The sequence below is a fragment of the Hydra viridissima genome, unplaced genomic scaffold, assembly GCF_058129835.1.
Source record: "Hydra viridissima isolate aposymbiotic clone 2 unplaced genomic scaffold, HvirCarnegie_v1 scaffold_5, whole genome shotgun sequence".
NCBI classification, from domain to species: Eukaryota; Metazoa; Cnidaria; class Hydrozoa; order Anthoathecata; family Hydridae; genus Hydra; species Hydra viridissima.
Window position 1 is genome coordinate 4,432,261 of NW_028324304.1, and position 22,094 is coordinate 4,454,354.

The 22,094-nt window shown below is 29.1% G+C and overlaps 1 protein-coding gene and 1 pseudogene across 2 annotated transcripts; one reads left to right on the forward strand and one right to left on the reverse strand.

The window, feature by feature from the left end:
* Positions 1 to 438: 438 nt before the first annotated feature.
* Positions 439 to 4,061, forward strand: LOC145183295 (zinc finger MYM-type protein 1-like; annotated as a pseudogene). Its single transcript, XR_016452760.1, has 2 exons — positions 439 to 519; positions 1,389 to 4,061. The product of XR_016452760.1 is annotated as a zinc finger MYM-type protein 1-like (transcript).
* Positions 4,062 to 4,986: 925 nt separating this feature from the next.
* LOC145188872 (heparan-alpha-glucosaminide N-acetyltransferase-like) lies at positions 4,987 to 21,472 on the reverse strand. The gene is made up of 17 exons (XM_090088254.1): positions 20,386 to 21,472; positions 19,796 to 19,911; positions 19,582 to 19,697; positions 19,407 to 19,476; positions 18,587 to 18,632; positions 18,373 to 18,447; positions 17,853 to 17,890; positions 17,526 to 17,602; positions 12,856 to 13,026; positions 12,624 to 12,736; positions 12,154 to 12,287; positions 11,878 to 12,004; positions 11,648 to 11,734; positions 11,345 to 11,419; positions 9,383 to 9,453; positions 9,156 to 9,268; positions 4,987 to 5,223 (listed from the first exon to the last, which is right to left on the reverse strand). Exons 1-17 carry the CDS (start codon positions 20,464 to 20,466, stop codon positions 5,051 to 5,053), a joined length of 1,683 nt encoding a protein of 560 aa, XP_089944380.1. The 5' UTR covers positions 20,467 to 21,472; the 3' UTR covers positions 4,987 to 5,050.
* Between the last annotated feature and the right edge of the window lie 622 nt (positions 21,473 to 22,094).

Genomic DNA, 22,094 nt, shown 5'->3' on the forward strand with positions numbered 1-22,094 from the left:
TCAGCTACCAAAATTTTATTTTAGAGGATGCGATAATATCATCAAAAACCTCGACACTAAGTAATTATTGGATGACAAAAAAACATAACACAACAATGGTTTCAAAGAAAAATGTTTAAACCAAAATATGAAATTCGCATATTCTGCTGTTTAGGTTCGTATTACTTCATTAAAAAGCCATTCCATCAAAATTTTCGATTTGACCATATAAGTAAGCATCGACACACTGATCCATTTTTAAAGTTAAGGAACCCAAAATTAATCTTTTTCAATGTGTCGATGTTTTTAAAAAAAATGAAATTTGAACTTTAAGTAAAGTTGTTTACTTAACAACAAAATTTTAACGTTGTTCAACTTGTAAGTCAATAAATATACTCAAAGTTGTCTACGAAAGAGACTGAAATGATAACAATTTATCTATCACAGTTTATTTCCTACTTATTTAAACGCGTGCTCAACATCATTTAGTATTGCTTTTGGTGTAAAGTTTTATTGAAAAAATGGCGCTTTTTAAAGAAGGTATGTACTTTATGTTTAGAAAAAGTAAATATACAAATGCATTGATTTTAACTCTCTTTAGAGCTATCCAGTGGCGGAACTACTGGACGCAGGACCCTGCGTTGCGGGGGGGCCTACCAGCTATAGGGGGCCCTCATATAAAAAAAATTATACTCTCAATAATATTTATACTATAAAACTCTTTTCCGCAGGTATAGTGGGCCCTAAAATATAAAACTTGGATAAAAAAAATGTCATCCATCGTATTAAAATATATTGTTCAAAAATTTATTTTTGTATTGGAGTGCGTAGTTTACATTTAAACGAAAAGTTTTAACCTTTTTAAAATTGCATACGCAATTGAGAAATAAAGTACGATTATCAGCTGCGAACTGCCAGATGTTATTGTATAGTTAATTTTTATACCGTTACGTTGTGTTTGTGTATGAATTAGACAATTAGACTGAATTCGGTAAAAGTAATAATTTGTTGCGTATAATTTTTTTTTAAACTGTAAGAATTTCTTCAATTTATAAGTTCTTAGTTGCATATTCAATATTTTTAAAATATAAACAATATTATTTGTTATGTCGTTGCATATCAAGGATAATGATTCTATAATCCTTGTTGCATATACAAATTAACTTTTAAATCTATGTTCTCATTTTCAATTTTATATTAAATCTTCCGTTGTATTAAGTAAACTTTTCATTTCTTATTTTATCTGAATTACTAATCTCCAATTTATTTAATCGTGTTACGAATAATAAAGTATTGTTGCAAGAGAGTTTATTACTTCACTGATATATTTAACAAAAGGTAATTAATAAATTTGTAATAATTAAAAATTTTACAACAGGTACTGAATTTATAAATTTGTAATAATTTAGATTTTGACTCATAATAATGGAAAAGAAATTAAGTAGTACAAGCGGTGCAGCAAAAAGAAGAAAGTTAAAAGAAACAAAAGCTACTTTAGCTAAATTGCCGAAGCTAACAACGTTTTTGAAACCAATCGAAAAGCGAGCGGAAACGGAAGTGGAAAGTCAAAACTCTGCAGAAGTGGTATGTATAAATCAGTCAGTAGAACATGATGATATCGAAGAAAACATTGCTACTGGTAATAAAAATGTGAACGAAGAAGATGTGAATAGGTCTCCGAGAAACCACCGAAATGAAGACCAGGAAGATTCAAACTCTGATACGAATGACGCCATTGAACAAATTAATTTAGAAAAATCAAGTGAATTATTTTCTACTGACATTGCAAATTTTCATGGTAAAATACTAACAAAAGATATTAAGAAAATAATTGTATTATCGGAATCGTGTCGGCCAAAAGGTCCTTTTATACGCGACCCGTTGCAAGAAAACCGTAGGTTTTCCAAGAAATATTTTAAAACTACCACAAAATATGGATCTATAGAAAGAATGTGGCTTTGCTATTCCCCAAAACTTGATGCCGTTTATTGTGAGCCTTGTTGGCTTTTCTCAGAAGAACGAAAAGCAAAGGATAACTGGCGTGAGCATGGTGTCAGAGATTGGCGTGGTCTTTCTAAAAAAATTAAAATTCAGGAAAATAGTCAACAACATATATTTGCTTGTTGCATTTATGAAAAATGGCGACATAATGAAACAATTGATAAAAATATAGAAGAACAAATACGATACCAATCAAATTTTTGGGTGCAAGTCTTAGAGCGGATAGTAAATATAACATTAGCACTTTGTAAAAATTCTTTGGCTTTTCGTGGTCATCGTGAATCATTTGACAATGAATATAATGGTAATTTTTTAACCCAAGTTCAACTTTTAGCTAAATATGATAATGTTATGAAGCAAGTTTTGAGTATGCCAAATGGATCTATAAAATATTTAAGCCATCAAATTCAAAATGAAGTCATACATTGCCTTGCAACACATTTAAAAGCCACTCTTACTGCTGATATTAATAGTTCACCTTTTTATTCAATAATAATGGATACAACACAAGATATTACTAAAAGAGATCAGCTCAGTCAAGTATTTAGATACGTAAAAATTATTAAAAATGAAAAAGATGAAGCCACATCAATTGAAATTAAAGAAGTTTTCTTGGGATTCACGGAAATATATAACCACACTGCTGCTGGACTACACGAAGAAATTTTAAATCTGTTAGAAAAACATCATATAAAATTAAGTAACTGCAGGGGTCAAGGTTATGATGGTGCGAACGTCATGAGTGGGATATACAATGGGGTTCAGGCCCTTTTTAAGAAAAATCAACTCAATGCTATGTATATGCATTGCGCAGCTCATAATTTAAATCTTGTTATTAACGATGCGGTTAAATGTTGTATTGAAGTTGCTTCATTTTTTGTAATGCTAGAAGATGTGTATTCATTTTTCGGAAATAGCATAAACAGGTAGGATCTACTATCCAAATATACAGGATAATCACAAATAACATTAAAAAGGTTAAATCCAACGCGATGGGCAGGACGATATACTTCTCTTTTCGCCGTTAAAATTCGCTTTCTTGATATAATGAAAGCTCTTTCCGAGATATCAATAACAAGTACAAAACGTGAAGAACGCGAAGAAGCAGTACGAATACAAAAAAATATGAGCAGTTTCGAATTTGTTTTTTTATGCGTGCTTTTGTCTAAAATCCTTAATGAGGTACATATACCATCAAAATTGCTGCAAACTAAAAATTTAGATCTTACGGCAGCTTCAGGTTCTCTAGAAAATGCCAGCAAAAATTTAAAACAATATAGAAAGATGTTTGATTCAGAAAAACTTGAAGCGGTAGAAATAGCGACTACGTGGCAGATTCCTGCAATATTTTTTCAAAAAAGAAGAAAAATTGTGAAAAGGCATTTTGACGAATTATCTACAGATCACCGTTTTGATAGTAGTGAGGAAATTTTTCGCATCAATATTTTTATAAAAATTTTGGACGTCGTTATCAACCAACTCGACAATAGATTTAAAGGAATGCAAGAAGTGGTACAATTATTTTCCTGCATCCATCCAAATAAATTAATGGTAATGAAAGAACGTGAGATCATAAGCTGTGCAGAAGCCATTCAGAGAAAATATAGTGAAGATATAACAACTGAATTTCCGCTGCAAATGGTTATGGTAAAGTCAATGCTACACGATGAAATATCAAAAATATCATCTATACGTGAATTGGCTGACCTTTTAATAGTAAAATTGTCAACTATAGCTGCAAGCGTTCCACAAGTGATAACAGCATTGTTATTGTTTCTTACATTACCTGTTACTGTTGCATCAGCTGAACGTTCTTTTTTGAAACTTAAAATAATAAAAAATTATTTACGAAATACCATTGGTAAAGAACGTTTAAGCGACCTTGCAATAGTTTCTATTGAGGCAAAAGCGGCTGGAAAAATGGAAATGAAAAACATCATTACCGATTTTGCCAATATGAAATCAAGGAGGAAAGTTTTCACTATTTAAGTTCGGTTAAGTTTTAGTTTCGTTTTAAAGTTATCTTTATCTTTATTTAATTTTTTGTTTTTAAATATGATATATGAAATAAATATCTATTTAATACGTGAAGCTTTATTTTTTTTAAAAAAAACATTCTTTTGCGGGGGGGCCCAAATTTTGAAGTTCCGCCACTGGAGCTATCATAGGTTTACAGGTACAAATAGGTGCATTATAAATTTGAAATCACGGCATTGATTGTAAATTTTTCAAAATTATAATTTGCTGGCGGGAAATTTCGGTTTACAAAAAAACATTTGTTTTAGGTGATTCTTTCCAGAATACATATTTTGGGTTGTGTAAGTCGTGCATTTTAAGAAAGAGTCTGTTTAAAACTTCAAAGGTTTATCAATTAAGTAAAAATTATGTGTTCTTAAAAACTTGTGTTAATATTATTGTATTTATTTTAACGAAATTTGAAAATCTATTGCTTTCATGTGAAATAAACTAAATCCCTAAAAAATTACATCGGTACGACTATAAGAACTGCTTTTTATAGAGTCGTTATAAAAATTAACTTAAATTTTGGAGGAGTTAAAATGATGGAGGCAAAATGGTGGCTGTTGATGTATGAATTCGAACTCAACTGAAAACTGATTCAGCTCGAATAAATAAAAAGTCGAATTGTCGCAAAAAAGCTAAAAAAAACTATTGCAATCAACAATGTAAAGGCGCGAAAACAGCAATGAAGAATAACACGAATAAAAAGAAACGATAAAAAATACGAACTGAAGTAGCATTTCACCCGTAAGTAAAATAGTAAAAAAATGACGTCATAGTAAAACAAACAATAAGGTCATCAAAAAAAAATTTAAGTTTTAATTGTGTTCAAAAGTTTAGGTAAAAGTCTTGCTGAAAAATGATATTTAAAAGATCGCTCCCAAGAGACTTGAAGAGTAAGGTAAAACTTTAAAAAATTGGTCGTTTTTACAGGAGAATTTTATTTCAAAACAGTTTTATAAAGGAGAGGTAGCTATAAATTTAGTATTTTTTTGAAAATCAAAGATTTAACATTTAATACCAGTTTAAAAAACTATTTCAAAATTTTCAATTAAACAGTAAAAAGAAATTTCTTTAGACGCAGCCAAAATCCACAAAAGACCCAAACAATCGTTCCAAAAAGCGCTACTCCAACACTTGACGCATGAGTAATTGGTTGTTCATCCCAAAATACGTTAAAAGTCAACAAACTGTGTCCAATGTAAATAAACATTGAGTTGGCACCTAAAAATATTCCATAAAAAGGTACTTTAAAAAAATAATGCTTATCATTTTTATTTATTATTTTCAGGTAAAATAATTACACTTATTTTTCATTTACATAAAAAAAAAAAAAAACACAAATATATATTATATATATTTTTATATATATAAATATATACAGTAGAATCCCGTTAACTCGGACTCTGAAGGGGTATATATATTTTGTCCGACTTAGAGAATGTCCGAATTAAGCAAAGCTCTCGTTAAGTCGGACTTTTTGAAAATGTCCGACTTATTGAGATTTCGAGACTTATCGAATGTTCCTCGATATATAAATATTATCTACATATATATTGAACAATATAGTCCTATGTGAAATATATATTTTTGTATATATAATATATACTATAAACAAAAAAAGTCCACAATCGATGTTTGTTTCAGTGACTCGCACAATTCTTTTTCAAACAGCTCTGAAGCATTCAAAGCTACTCTTCCAATTTCACCACTCTGAGTAAACATCGAAAAATTAACAAGGGTATCAATTGCTTTACGAACTTCTTCAGTCGTTGGCTTTGTCACCGTTTCATCCGACATTTCGTTTCCTTCTTCTTCTTGAGTTTCTTCTTCAACTACCTCAACGATATCTTGAACAATTTCTTCATCTGTCATCACTCCTCCCATAACCGAAACGTCATCATCAATTGTTAACATATCTTCGTAAGTAAAATCTTCCGGAACAAGATCCATATCACGCTGACGTAACTGATCAATTGAATTTTTTAATGCAGGAAAGTATTCTTCATCTTTGTCTAATATTCCTACTCCTACTACTTCCTTAAACCCTGCTTTGTTGAAGCAGTTAATAATAGTGGTTTCTGAAACTTCATTCCAAGAATAAACAAGAACTTTCATAGCTTCAAGTATGGAGATTGAAGGCATTTGTTTTCCGTTATCAATTGCATTTATGACCTTGTTAATTAAATTAGTTCGGTACTTACACTTCAACGATCGAATGACTCCTTGATCCATCGGCTGCAAACATGAAGTTGTGTTTGGGGGGAAAAAGTAGAGTGTGATCGATTTAAAATTCTCAATATTCGGATGGGCAGTGCAATTATTAATAACCAATGCTACCTTACGGCCTTCTAATGCAAACTTTCTGTCGTTTTCCCTAACCCACTCCTCAAACAGTTCAGAGGTCATCCAGCTCTTTTTTTTCGCACGGTAACGACATGGAGTGCTTCTAATTCCTTTAAAGCAACGGGGTTTGTTTGATTTCCCAATAACAAATATTGGAAGTTTTTCTGCACACATGTTAGCTGCAGCAAGCCCAGTTAGCCGTATCTTGCAATTCTTACCTCCACTACATTTCTCACCTTTCAAATGCATACTTTTTTTGGGAAGTGCTTTATAAAACAAACCGAACTCATCTGCATTGAATATGTCACGAGAGTTATAACGAGACAATATTGTCGGCAAAGTTGTTTCCCTCCAAGGAACGGTCATTTCATTAGTAACATCTTGACTTTCACCTATGAAATATAAGAAAAGCAACTTTAAAGTCAGCATAAGTTTTATTAGCTATGGTTTAGGACTTTATGCAGTTTTTTTGCACATTATCCACTTATTGCTTATTGCGTGGTAATGAGCCAAAACGTGGTAATGACTTTAAACAAATTAAAACAAAAGAATTGGTTTGATAATTTGTTAGTTTATTGGGGATGGAATAGAAATGAAAGTTCCATGCTAATTATCATTTTTAAGACAAACTACTGAAAAAAATGAAAAATTAAAATGATAAAATACCTGAAATTGTTTTAAACGATATATTGTTTCTTTTTTTCCATCTATCTAACCATCCATCGGGTGCTTGAAAGTTTTAACAACCAAGTTCTTTTGCAAAATGCAAAGCTTTGACTTTGAAAATGGTTCCAGACACAGGAATGTTTTGGTGTCGGGTGTTTAAAAGCCACATATAACATGCTTTATCCAAATTTTCATTTAGGGAGACACGCATACGCATTCTTTTTGCAGAAGTTTTATTTTTTTCGACTTCTGAATATATTTTGTTTTTTTCTTTTGACCATCCAGACAATGTTTGCTTTGGAATCCTATATTTCTTTGATATAGATACAGATGGTTCTCCTTTATCGAGTTCTTTTAGTATTTTGTATTTTTCTGTTAAAGTTCTACTTGATAGTTTTCTCTTAGTAACCTTCGACATTTAGAGTAAAGAAACCTCGATCGAAGTAAAACCGAATCGAAGATATCAGTGAAGATGTTTAGTTCGTTAAATTATGTTTGACGCAAAAGTAATTAATTTAAAGTAATTAATTTTCGAACGTTCTAAATTTTGAATTTTAATTGATATTTTTAAATTTTTAATGTAATAGTTATTAATAAATAGAATTTAATCGGAGCTTAACTGAATCGAAAGCTCTTTGTGAAAATGTTTAGCTATATTTGACTCAAAAGTATTTTATTTTCGAGCGTTTAGAGTTTGGAATTTTTATTGAAGTATTGGAAGTTTTGTTATTATACGCACTTATATGCAAATTCAAAATAAAAGTCCTAGTTAAGTGAAGTTTTTTGCCGTAGGGACCTCAAAAAACAGTACGAGTTAGCGAATGGTCCGACTTAACCAGGGTACGACTTAAGCGGATGATTTTACAGTAAGTTGATAGAGAATGTTCAAGGGGAATTGAAATTCCGTCCGACTTAGTAAAAGTCCGACTTATCCAGGGTCCGAGTTAACGGGATTCTACTGTATTTATAAAATATTCATATATAAAAATATATATTTTAAAAAATTACATAGAAAGTTCAAAATATATTTTTTCCAATTTAAATACATTTACTGAATAGGCTATTTCAATCTGTTTGATACAAATCGTCAGGTTAGAATTATTTTGTTCTATCTCCAATATTAAACGTTGGGAGAAAATGAATTGTTGATTTTACTAAGTAATGATTACTTTTAAATTACATTTTATTTTTTAAATTTTTTTTTCTTTAGATATAAATTATTTGAAGAATAAGTTATTATTTCTTAAAAAAGTAATAGTAAAATTTTAAGTAATTTTTACTTATAGAACAATTCAAAAACTTTCTTTCAACGTTTAAAATGGGAGATAGAACAAAATAATTCTAACCTGACGAAATGTTAATATATTCAGAGGCAAATTCGTCTGTTAACTGTAGCAGTCAACAAGCTTTAAGTTAAGAAATAAAACATAACGAGTTCTTAAAAGCGTCACGAGGATATTGCCAAATTAAACCTTTCACAGACCAGTAGCATTTCTAGTTCATTTCAGTTTTTGTGTCTAAAGGCTAAGCTACCGTTGAACCGTCATGGGTCGAGGGACCTTAAGCTACGTCTGACATGAGGAACTCACGTCTAACACGAATATTTTCTCTCGATTCTTTTAACAAACTAACTCTAATTTAGTAAAACTATTTTTAAAATGTTAGAGATTCGAGTCTATATTACGGATTCGTATTCAGGTTTAGATGTGGATTCGGGTTTAATTTTGGATACTCAATGCGAAACCGAATCTAAACTTAAACTCAAATGCAATTACGAATCAAGGCAATTTATTCTTGTAATATGATTAGAAATCATTTTTAATTTGTAAATACTAATTACAACTCCCTTGTAACAATAACTTTTTTAGCAAATAGTTTAAATGATATTTTATTGCTTGCTGCTACATTTCTGTCTTTTTTTCTTTTTAGAAAAAATAAACGATTTTTTTTGATTCGGGATTCGTGGATTAGGATTCGAATCTCTGAATTTATAAGCCTATACGAGTAAATGTATGACAAATCCACAACCTGAATCTAAGTATTCGAGTTCGAGTATTAGGAAATGTGAGGGCTCGCCAATCAAAATAAAAAGAACCAGGTAAGTATAAGGACGTCGATCAAAGTGAAATATAAGATTTTCTCACCACAAAAGAAGAAAGGAGATCCATTCCAAACACGAAGACTATCACAAAGGATGTAGCAAAAACTAAACAACACAAATGATATTGAACCAGTTCCCATGACAAAGGATAGAGACCTAAATAAAAAAAAGGAAAGAAAAATCAATAAAAAATCAATAGAAGTTAAATTAACAACTAAAAAGTATTTAAAACTAAAAATTACAATAAGAACAGTGCGCAATATATCATACCATAAATTCTTATTAATAGGAATTACGCCATTCTGTAGAGTTCCTTTAGTAAGAGCAAGAGCTATGCAACCCTAAAACATAGACCTTCCAATAATCACATAGAAATTTCATAAAATAAAAATGCAAAACAAAATAATAGATAACCAAATGTTAAACACATAAATAAAGAAGAGCTAAGTCCAACACAATTCTCTTAAATATTTAAAACATAACAAAGTGGCTGTTAATTAGTGAATGTCCGGGTCCTAATTAAAACCGAATCCTACCCGACCTAAACGGATATCGGACCCCGATAAAAGTAAAATAGTTTTTTGTCAATCCCCGAAAACCCGATCGAGTATTACCCGATAGCAGCGATGTTATTGGGCATTTGAAAATTTTAAAACTTGCCTTGACTCGATAATTCGAATAATAAAACTTTAAATATTGGATAGAATTTATGCTGTTGAGAATCCCATGTTGGCAATTTTAAAGATCAACAAAATTCTTATCCAATCTCATTCGAAATACTGAGTCACATGGTGAAAATCTAAGCTTTAACTTTAGCTTCGAAACAGCAAAGTTGTCGTCTTTTAAGAATTCAAAAAAAGTAAAAACAGTTTTTCAAATTGATGGCTTTTCAGTAATTGACCGACATATTTCCGTAATGCGGAGTCCATATTTTTCAATTTATTACGCGTTAGTTCACATTGTGGACTACACTCACAATAAACTTCATAAAACAAGATTAAGTAAAAATTATTTTTAATTCCTGAGCATTTTTTAGGTTAAACAATAGCGAATTTGAGTTTTAAACTTAACTCTAAATACTACAATCTACAGCCATTAACAATCTTACCGCCATAAGGCATTTTGGGATGGTTTATTTTAAAACCAAGGTAAACCAAAAATCAATGAAGGCGGTCATTAAGCATAAACACGTGTTCTTAAAGCGTTACCGTTCCCTTTTTTTTTTTTTTTGAAAAAGTTCTAAGAATAAAAACAAATTTAGAAATTTTTAAATTAAAGATGATTGCAGAACAGACTCGTTGAAAATAACAAAATTAACCAACCAGAAATCAATTAATTAGCCGAGAGTGAAACTGCAAAACACTAAAGATATGTTTGCAGGCCAATTGAGTCTTCGGTTTGTACAAAGTCCTGATATTGTTGACAGGGCAAATGAGGAAAGATACGAATGTGAAAGCGACATTCTACAGACCTGAATCTTAATTATCCACTGTCTAACGAAAGTGAAACTGAAAATCCAGACAACAAGAACAAAGTTATTAATCACGAATACTCAACTAGAAGTACACCTAAAAAAAATTACACCCAAAAGAATTACACCCAAAAAAAGAAAAAAAGATCGAAAAAGTTACACCCAAATGCAAATGGATGTTATGAAGTCCCTCATCGCAGTAAGTCTTACTAAGAGTTGGTTAGTATTACTAAAAACTATAGTGGGTAAAGCTTTTAGAATGTTTTAGTTGAATTTCTGCAATGAATACAATTTATGCAAATAATAGCGACTTTAGTAGACTCTAAACGAATCCAAAAAGCTTACTTTAGTTTAAGACATGATTCTAAAAAGATAGATAGTTATTCCCTATTAGAGTTATTGATTATCGTTACTCTTAGTTTAACTGGGAAAAGTACGGTCATGATGTCAAATACCGAGCTGGTAGAGGTTTTTCGGACATTTAAAAAAGTAATACCCGAACAGGTACTCGATAACATTTCGGTTTTGGTTACTTATTTATGATTGTCCGCTAACCCGATCGGTTATGACTTCGATTTCTTTGTATAACGGGTATTTACTAATTCTATCACCGTTCGGGGCCCGAAGGTAAAATTAAATATTGCCCGTTCGGTGGCCTGACAGGACCCGATAACATTCCCTACTGTTAATTATAAACTGCAATTTTATCAAAATTCTTTTTATCAATTATAAAAACTATTTCCTTCTTGAATAATACATACAGTAACCAAAGCCCATATGAACCATCGAGTAACTTGACTTCTGTGAGATTCGTACATGTACAATATACGCCCTGTCTGCAAAACAAATATTTTATAAAAAACCATTTTATACAATAAAAAAACTCTTGCACAATCTGTTTGGTTAACCAAACGTGTAAAACTAAAAAATGTGAACTCTTGTTTGAAGTTGCCGGAGTTAAACACTCTTTAAAACAAAAACATTTTCATTGCAATACTACTTTTAAAAATACTTGTAAAACTTTTAAACTTTGTAAACTTTTAAATCAGGAAAAGTTAAAAAACCTGCAACCCAAAGAACGTAAGAACAATTGAAGTGAGATAGCCAAGTAACCCTTCTGCGTCATAATTCTGTGTTGTTAAGTAAATGCTCTAGAAAATGCAGACAAGCATGCAACAGAAGGCTATTACAGAATAATAATCATCTGTTGGATTTAAATAGATTGAGATAAACTAACCAAGTATTTTACTATACCTTCAATAAAATATTTTATATTTCAAAAGCGTAAAACTACCTTAAATGTAGGATTTCTGTATAAATGTTTTTCTCCCAGTACCAATCTATCTATGTAACCTGCGGCTCCACCTGTGCAATTGAAGTACTTTCCACCTTCAGCCAGACCACCAGGACCAAGATAACCTCTATGAAACAACACATTTTTTAATCTCAAATATTTTTTTCAATCTTTGTATGCAAAAAGAGATGTGCACGAACAAATTTTATATATTGGGCAACCTGGGAATTGCAATAACTTCAATCAAAAATGTAAAATAAAGAATGTAATTTATACGTTGGACATCCTGGAACTGGGAGGCAAAAAGTAATAGCAGTATGAACTGTAATAAGAAAAAGTATAAAAAGCCATTGAAAACCAAAAGGAATGATGTCGCGGAAATGAGATACCCAATTCGTTGAAGAAAATTTCTAAAAATTAACACTAATTAAATAAAAAGTTAATAAAAATTAAGAAAAAAAAGTTAAGAAAAAAAAAGTTAAAAAAAAGTTTAAGAAAAAGTAGATAAAACAATAAAGAAATGTAAGTCAATCAAATAGAAAATTTTTAAATCTTAATCTCTATATTTTATTACAATATTTTAAATATTTTTTTTATATGTTTTTTTATATATATTATATATATATATATATATATATATATATATATATATATATATATATATATATATATATATATATATATATATATATATATTTATATTTATATTTATATTTATATTTATATTATAATTATATTTAATTCACCTCAAGAGTCTTTTCACTAGGAGCTACAAACAGATTGAAAGTAGCTACCACAAAATAACAAATACCAATTCTTTGCAAAACTCCAGGTATGCGCCATGTTGCTAAATTTTTCCCTAATAATCAATTTATTTTAAAGTGACACTCTCTATTATTTGAAACATGTTTTTGAGCTTTATCATCTTCTGCTAAAATTGAATAACATAAATGTTCAAAATCAAAGTTGTAGAACTACCTGAATTTAAAACGAATCCAATCATAAAAAGTTTGATTGAACGAGGTAAAATAATCAAAAATGCTTGCTTTTTATTTTTCTCTTGAATTTGAAGACGTCTGTGAGAAAGATTGATGTTCACCCCCATAATGAAAACAAACCAAGGAAAAACAAGATCTGATATACTCAAACCTAAAATCAAAAAAATTGATTTAAAAAAAACTAACAAAAGGTAAACTTGTACTGTTTAATACAAAACTGCGAAATAGTGATATAACTGTTTAATACTGAAACTGCAAAATGGTGATTAAAACTTGTTTAACACTAAAACTGCGAAATGGTGGTATAACTGTGTAATAGTGAAAAAGTTTTCGCTTGTGTAAACATTTTTCACTATTAACACAACGAACTAAATTCAAATTATTTATAACTTTACAAAGCCTTATATATAACAACAACTTAGTTTTGATTGAAATCTATAACTTATTATTTAGTATAAAATTGATAATTTTTACAAAATATAACTTTAACTTGATATAACTGTAGTATAAGAATACTACAATTTATACTACATTTAAACATTTCATTTTCATTACTACATTTAAACATTATACAACTTTTATATATCAGGTTCAAGTTTTCTCAAAAAAATAAAAAGTAGAAAAAATAGTAAAAACAAAAAGGTTCAATTTTTTAAAGAAAGCAAGAAGCATAATAGCTAAAGATCTGTTAGGGCATGCAGAGCTGATTAAGCTTAATAAATTACTTGGCTTTCGATACTCTATAGACAGTACTCCTTACATTTATCATTGTCATTTGAATCTTGATAAGCAAAATATATTAAAAAAAAGACTACTTATAACAATACTCAAATTTAATTTTTTATCACAAAATCACACCTATCCTAAATTGATCCCAACCTTTGAGGACTAAATGATAAACAATGAGAAATTTATCTATATTTCCTCAAGTATCACCAGATATAAAATTTAAAATCTAATTTCTATAACCAAAGGAGAAAAACACAAAGTTTTACGGCATTTTGGCCTACTATTTGCACTTCAAATGACTAATTTAGATATATCATGGATATTGGATTCTTTGACTACTAGATTTCACATTTGTGTGTATTTTGTTAACTGTATGCTTTTTTATTTTTCAAAATGTTTTTCAAAAAAAAATTACTAAAATCAAGGAACAAGTATCTTTCTCCTGGAACGAGATCTTTTTCCTGGAAATTCCTGGAGATTTTGAAGATGATAGAGTTTCATTAAGCATATGCAATTGCTGCAGAGCAATACTACAAAAGCATGGCAAGGATGAAAAAACCTTGTCTTTTTCCAACATGACTTTAACAAAGTGATTTTTGAACCACAGACCAAAGGATTTGATTCTTGCAATTATTTAACTTGCCAGGTTGGCCAACTAAAAGGACATTCTAAAAAACTCACTTTTTCAACAGATCAAGGTTTAAAAGATTTATCAAATAACTTCATTCAAACTATTTGATTGAAGTCAAGAACCGTTATACATTATTTCAAACTTGATGAATTGTGAACAATTCACCAAGTTTGAAAATCTAAAGAAAATGATTACAAGCGACTTCAGAACTGCTGAAAAAATTGCTTCCTCTGTAATAATTCAACAGATATCCTCTCCACAAGGTACAGCTAGGCTAACTAGAGAAAGTAGAGAAAACAGTGAAGCTTTGATTATTCCTCCAGGTCCTTCCAGAGCTCTATTCACGCCATGAACTTATCTTACTACTTTTGAAATAGTTCCAATGGTAGAGAATCTTTCCTCAAGTTTAACTTGAGTGATATTTCAGTTGGTTGAAGTTAAAAACCTACTGATTGTAGAGTACTTGTTACTGAACTACTTGTTACTGTTGCTGAAAATGTTTTAGAAATTAATGAAAATCTTAAACAAATTTTCTGTTTTTGGAGGTTAATTTATTTTTCTTTCTTTATTCAATTATTATGAATTTGATTAATATTGTCTGTGGTATTTTGTCTCACTTACATAGCCAGTAGCCTTGCTGCTGGTTTGATATTAAATTTGATTAACTCAAAGATCACGGAACTCCAAGAAATTTCAGATTCCTTGGAATACAGTACAAAGCATTCATTTAGAAAGAAAAGTCATATACATGTGCAAAGGATTTTCTTGTTAAAAATGTGAAAAAATCTCTTCATTTTTTTTTTTAATTTTATTAAAAACCATCAAAATAATTTTAGTAATCGCTAAAAATTCTTAGTGACCTTATTATTTTGAAAGCCACTAAATTATAACTAAATTACACACTTGATGTGACTTTAAATCTTTAAAAAGTATTACGACTACAATAAGCTCCTACACTTTGCCATTTTTTACAAAGCAAGATTCCTAGTTTAAGAGCTTTAACTAATCTTTATATGAGCTATATTTTATAGTTATAGAACTATGTCCTATCTCTTAGCACAGATAAAAGATTAGTTCTGTTTCATTTTGCCTGAAAGTTACATGCCAAGACTTCATTTTATTAACTTCTAAAACTTCCATCATAAACAATAAGAATATAATAAAAATATAAAGGTTCCATTGCCAACTTTTAATGAGGCATTCAGTGTCATACCCCATATTTTAAGTTCCTGCATACAATCCACAAGTGTGAAGAAAATACTTGATTTTTCGTCAGATTATAGCTATCACATAATCTCAAAAATTTCTTTAAAAAAAAACAAACTAGATTTACAACAGGGTTCCAAGTGCAAATAGTAGGCCAAAATCCCTAAAAACTTTGTGTTTTTCTCCTTTGGCTATAGAGATTTTAAATTTTACATCTTGTGATACCTGAGGATTTGTAGATTACCTGAGGATTTGAAGTTGGGACCAATTTATGATCCAGGTGTGAAATCTTTTAACATTTGCAGTGTTAAATCCTCTGAAACCCACATTTTCTTATTTATATCATTATATTATTATATTATCTTACATTATCTTGTAATGGTTTTAAAATTGTTTCTTTTAGTATACTTATAAATCTGTCAATAATTCAATATCAAATATTTTTTTAAAGCTTTTGTGACCTTGAACTACTTATTCAGTTTGTTCCACAGGTGGCCAATTGGGTTTTGTAGGGTTGTAAATATATTTTCATGCACATAAAAAAACACTAAATGTTTAGGAAATTTTATTTAACAAGTATGAAAGTTTCTAAAACAAATTTTTTGCTCTGCATAAAAAAGATACACTTTACATTTTTCACAAAGCTTGTTTATCTTTATGCTACATAGCTTGAATTGCTGGCAAACTTCCGCTTTTAGTGGAAAATGAAAAAAAACAATCAGTTCTAGCTTATAGTTCTGGTATAGAACCAGAGGTCAGAACTGCTTTTTTTTTCCATTTTGCAGTAAACTTTTAACTTTGGGTAGATTTTTTCTTTTTTTATGGGCGAGCTGTTGAACCCTATATGGATGATCTTCCACGTTTCTTTGTTGGTGCATTTAAATGAATTAGCAAAGATGCTAATTTGGCTGGAAATTGCGTTGATTCAACACATCTTTTTCAGGCATTCCTAAAAGTTCACATGCGTGACAATAAAAGACATGATTTTTTATTTAATGTGATTGGGAATAACTGTTGTAGTGTAGTGAATGCCCTTTTTATGCAAATCTTCCAAAAGTGGCAAAGTTCTGAAGAAATTGTCAGCATATATTTTGTAGTTGAGAGATGCCTCATAAGGCTATTTCTTTTTGGAAAATCAAACTAAGCACCACAAGTGCATCAAGACCTACACCAAGTTATCTCATATTTTTTTATCCTTCTTGGCTTGGTACACTTCAAAATCATAGAGCATACCAGTTGATGTGGTTTTAGCCCACACTTTTATTCCCCAAGGGTGGGCTTTTCTTCCTACAAGCTGTTTAAAAGCTTGCTGAACTTTCCCTTGAACAGGATTATCATCTCATCAATAATGTTTTTTTTTTAAAGCATAACTGTTAAACAGTTACCCCTAAATAACACTGGCCGTAGTCTAATTTTTCAAAGTTTGTCAACCTTTTCCTCATTGGAAACCAAATTTCTTGCAATAATGTGTTTTGGATTGAACTTCATAGTTTTTAGGAAGCTCTAAATATTTACCCCTGAAAACTGAGTCTGGTGGATTGAACTGGACTTTTGTCCACTCATAGACTTTCTTTTTCTTACTCTTAGCACAGACAGCAGATGTAGATGATACCATTCTTTGTCATTTTCATCAGAAGAATTCAGTTCTTGCAGTCCTATTTTCATAGGATCTGGTTCATAATCCTCACTATCTTTAGAATCATTATCCAAATCACTATCATTATAATCAATTACTTCTAAAATATCCAGCACTTGTTGTGAATTGAATTTCTTTTGAGATGGAACTGACATTCTTCTGCAGAGAATAAATAATGGGATTCTACTCAATAATTTAAAAAAAAATTTTAATTTCCCTAAGTCCTACAGATGGAACACTGAACTTAAAAACGTAAAAAAGAATTTAAATATAAAATAGACTTTTCTTAAACAGATTTTTTTGTAATGGGTCACAAAGTGACTCAATGGGCCTCAGAGGGTTAAAACCAACTTTAAATTGTTCAGAAAAAGTAAACTTATTCTTAATTAAATAATTAACATAAAAAAAAAAAGATGTTTAGCTAACTATCAATTAAAAAAAACCAAACCATCCCAAATTGCATGATCAATAAAATGGTATTGGCCACCACCATAATTCACAAACACCATCAATCCAATTGCAATTCTAACAAAGTAAAATGAATAAAAAATAAAGTTATTTAATAAATGCAACAATAAGTTTTTTTTATATGTTAAATCATTTTTAGGTATATTTTTGCAAAAAGCATTTTTAAAAAGTCATAGATTGATAAAAACATTTATGCAAGATGATCAATGCAAATTTGCTAAAATAGTTTTAATACTTTAAACTCAATTATCAAATTCTAAGAAAAAAAATGCTAAAACTACAAAAAAATTTATAAAATATTTTTCACCCTCTAAATGTATCCAATGATCTGAATCTTGCTGTTCTCTGAAAAATAATTTAGAAATCAGCTACTTTTTTATTTTTTTGACCCTTGATAACTATTTTTTACTCTTTAATTTGTCTATACTTTCAATATTATATATTTTTATTATGTATAGCATATAACTATGTATGATGCATTATTATTTATTTTATTATACTATATATCTATAGTATATTTTTTTACTTATATGATGTAGCTTTGATAAATACTGAATGAATAGATTTCTTGGAAATTTTGTTTACAATTGAAATTAGAAAAACTTTACAACAGATTTTGGTTGCAAAGTACCAAATTGTATATTTTGTTAAGATTAGAATCAGATTGAACTATTTTCCTTGAGAGTAAGTTAAAAATAAAAAAATTATTCATATATACTTACTATGCACTATAGTTATATATTTATACTATATTTATATATTTAGAGTTATAAATTGATATTGAAAACTTCAACAACTTAAGATATTAGGACATTTTTATGATATACCAATATGATCGGATTGCTCGGAGATCGATTTAACTCGCTGATGATATCAACTTTACTCTCCCACTCATCCATTTCCTTTGTCATTAAAAAAAAAACAACAACAATTAGAATAACAAATAATATACAAATAATAAAACATTTAATCCTAAAAACACTTTTTGCAATTTTGTATTTCTGATAAACAACACATAAATAAACAAAAAACTTCACATACCAAAAAATAATCTGATTCTTTGGTTTCTTTGCGGCGATACATTTTTCTATAAAATTTTAGAAACTATTCTCAAAATCTTGTAACTACCTGAGTAAATTTTATTATTTCCCAATAACAACTAATACCAGGCATCTTGACAAGACCCATTCTAAAAAATGCCTATGACTAGCTCTATTTTCTTTTTGTTTTCCCAAACTTTTCTACATTGTATTGATTCATATTTATCACTACCAGTTCTAGCATATGATTGGTTAGAAATTTTTTTACCCTAACTATGAAATAAATGTATCTAAAAAATCTCTGATTATTACTTTACAAAATTATAAATGTTGCATATTTTTTAAAAATTTACTTAGAAAGGATTACCCATTGATTTTATCTATCAGACAGCAATATGTTGATTATTTTTTAGCCATTTCAAATAAGTTTGTTTTGTTTTATTATGTGTCTATTATATGTAAGACTTTTAAAAGAAATATTGCAGAAAATCATGGGTTTTAAGTATACTTTACAGATTAAGATTCTTTTTAGTGAGTGAAAGTGCCATGAAAAAACAAGGATGCAAAAGAACTTAAACTAATGAGGAATCACATATTAGGAGAAGCTAACGGAAAACTTCAAGACCTAAATAATTTAAGAACTATACTTATGTAATATTTAAGAATTTATAAATAAGTATAAAACAACTAAATACCTGCAATAATTCAAAGTTAATTTATAAAACACAACAAGTCTTCTTAAAACAATCTCACTACAGGTTAAAATACAATATTATAATACAATATTAATATGATATTCTGAAAAAGAAAAAAAAACCAACCTGTAAAAAAGTTTTGCCGCTGGCCACAAAATTGATGCAACAACAAGTAATATAAGCATGTAAATAATTGCTTTAAAAAAAGGAAACTTGAATTTAATTAAATCTTTTTTACTTTTTGACAAAACCAATTAAAAGTACAATATTTCATAAACTTAGACTTAAAAAAGACACTTACGTAGAAAAAAAGGAGGTGGATTATTTGTAATTTTGTTATTAATCACAAACGAATTTGATGGTGTTACTTGAATCGAATAATCATATTCACCATTCTCAACAAAGTGCTCAGTTACCCTAAATACAAATCACAAATCTTACTGAACAAAAACACACCTCTACAACTTTCAAGGACTAAAGGATCTCTTTATTCTTCTACTCAAAACAGCATTCACCTCAACGATTCATTAAAAATGGAATTTAAAAACTCAAGTTTTGTAGGCCATCTGGTGTCAAATAAATATGTGAAGTTCTTTGATGATGAAACATTTCCAAGAAACATAAAGTTGCACTAAAAACAAAAGCTACACTTTAGACTTCTTTAGGGGAAACAAATGTGCTGCACAGGAAGTATACTTTAAACTGACAAGTTACAATATTACTGTTTCATAAAGTAATAGTCTTGGTTAGAGAATGAACAATAGGAATAATGTTTATGAGTTGCAAACATGAGTTTTTTGGTAATCTTAACACTCACTCTTAAACTTGATGTAAACCTAATTTAAAACATCAATCTAATCTTATGCAGTTATATTCAAATAGTTTACAGTTTAACAGTGTTAGAAGAAAACCATGTGACTAAATAAATGGAAGTGGGGTTGTTGCAACAAGCAGTCATACTTAGAAGTTTTACCAGTCATACTTAGAACTAAACCACCCCAAATCAAATGTAACGTTAAAATCAACAATTAAATATTATTGTTAAGTAGTTTATTATGAAATAATATACTACTTTAAATTTTTGATTTAAAAAAAATAAACAAACCTCAAAACAGTTTTGTGTTATGGCTGAAACTTGAATTTCATTTACTGTATTTGTAAAGAATGTAACTGTTGAAAGATCCATTATAAAACTATTTATGCCTGTATAGCTATAAAAAAAATAATAAACATGATTATAAACTTATTTGGAGTTAAAATCTTAATGGAGCATAGGTGTGTTGGAAATAAAGTTATGGTTGTGTCAGATTAACCTAGCATTTGCAACTTGTTTTTTTGCTAACTCATATCTTGTGATTTAACAAACTACTGTCAATGTTGCTGGCAAAAAATGTTGCTCCATACATGAAATACATTAGCATGTACAATAAGTATGGTGCTAACTAGAAACCTGTACAGTATACGAAACAACTTACCTGTAATTAACATGTTAAACTTTAAACTAAACATTTAAAGACAACACACTAAATAATTGATAAGCTAAAATGGCAATCCTAATAACTGTTAAGAACATGTGTTTATATTTGGCAGATCTATCAGCATAATCAAATCATTACCTATGAATAAAAACATGTATCAACAATATATTTTTAAGAACAGTAGTAAAATGAATGCACAGAACACAGCTTCAATGTGGGGTTTACTTCCAAACCTTATATGTTTTTAAATTTAATTGGTTGTGTAAAATTTGAATATTGGTAAAATAAGGTTTTTTAGTATTGGCATAAATGAAGGTTAAAAAAAAGTTTGTAAACAGTTTTTGGTTTCTAGAACAAATATTAGAAGTAAATGATTTACCAGCAGTATCCATGTCAAAATGCAAGACCTTTCAATACTAACCTTATCTTAATATTACCTCAATTTACCGTAAACCAGCAGATTTTTATTAAAGCCTGAGATATATCAATGAAGCAAAACAAGTAAATTAAAATACGAAAAGTCATAAACGACATTTTTTGTTTGCTTTTTTGCTTTGTTTTTTTTTTTTTTTCTTTTTTTTTTTTTTCTTTACAAACAAAAATACTGTCAAATTTAAAAAAAAAGAGAAAAAATTGTAAGTAGATTCTCTTGAAAAATATCTCTTTATTGCTTTCTCCTTCTCTTCAACTCAAACCATGACCGCTTAACATCTTATTACAAATTCATTTGTTACATTAAGACGTTTGCTTTTTTTTTTTTTTAACATTTATAAAGAAATTGATACTTTCGTGTTATTTAAGATTAATGCCTCTTTAGGGTATTTAAGTAAATTAAGACTGTTTAAATAGAAGCTTAGATCATAAAGTTAAAGCAAAAAACCTCTTTGGATACAGAGCTAATTGACCTGACATGCTCGAAGCACATGGCAATGATTATAAACAAAGTTTAAGGTGAATTTTCACTGACAGAAAACCGATCAACGGGAAAAAAAAATTTTTTTCAGTTGTTAAAGCTTTTTATAAAATTTTCGGTTTTTTATTTATGTTAGCGCAAAAAAAAAACTTTTTAAAATTCACAAACTAAATATCCATGAAAAAGAAAGTAATTTCAATTAAATTATTTAGAAAAAAAATACAATTTTTCTTTTGAGCCTAATGCTAGAATAGAAATTGTTCTAAAATAAAATTGTCAAAAAACTGCCTTCAATCGAAAAAATAAATATTTTTAAAAATCGAACTCATTTTAAGGATAAAATAAGAAAAACGAGTTCCATTAAAGAACTTCATTAATGAACTAAAAAAACTTATAATCACAGCCAATTAACTTATCGGCTGT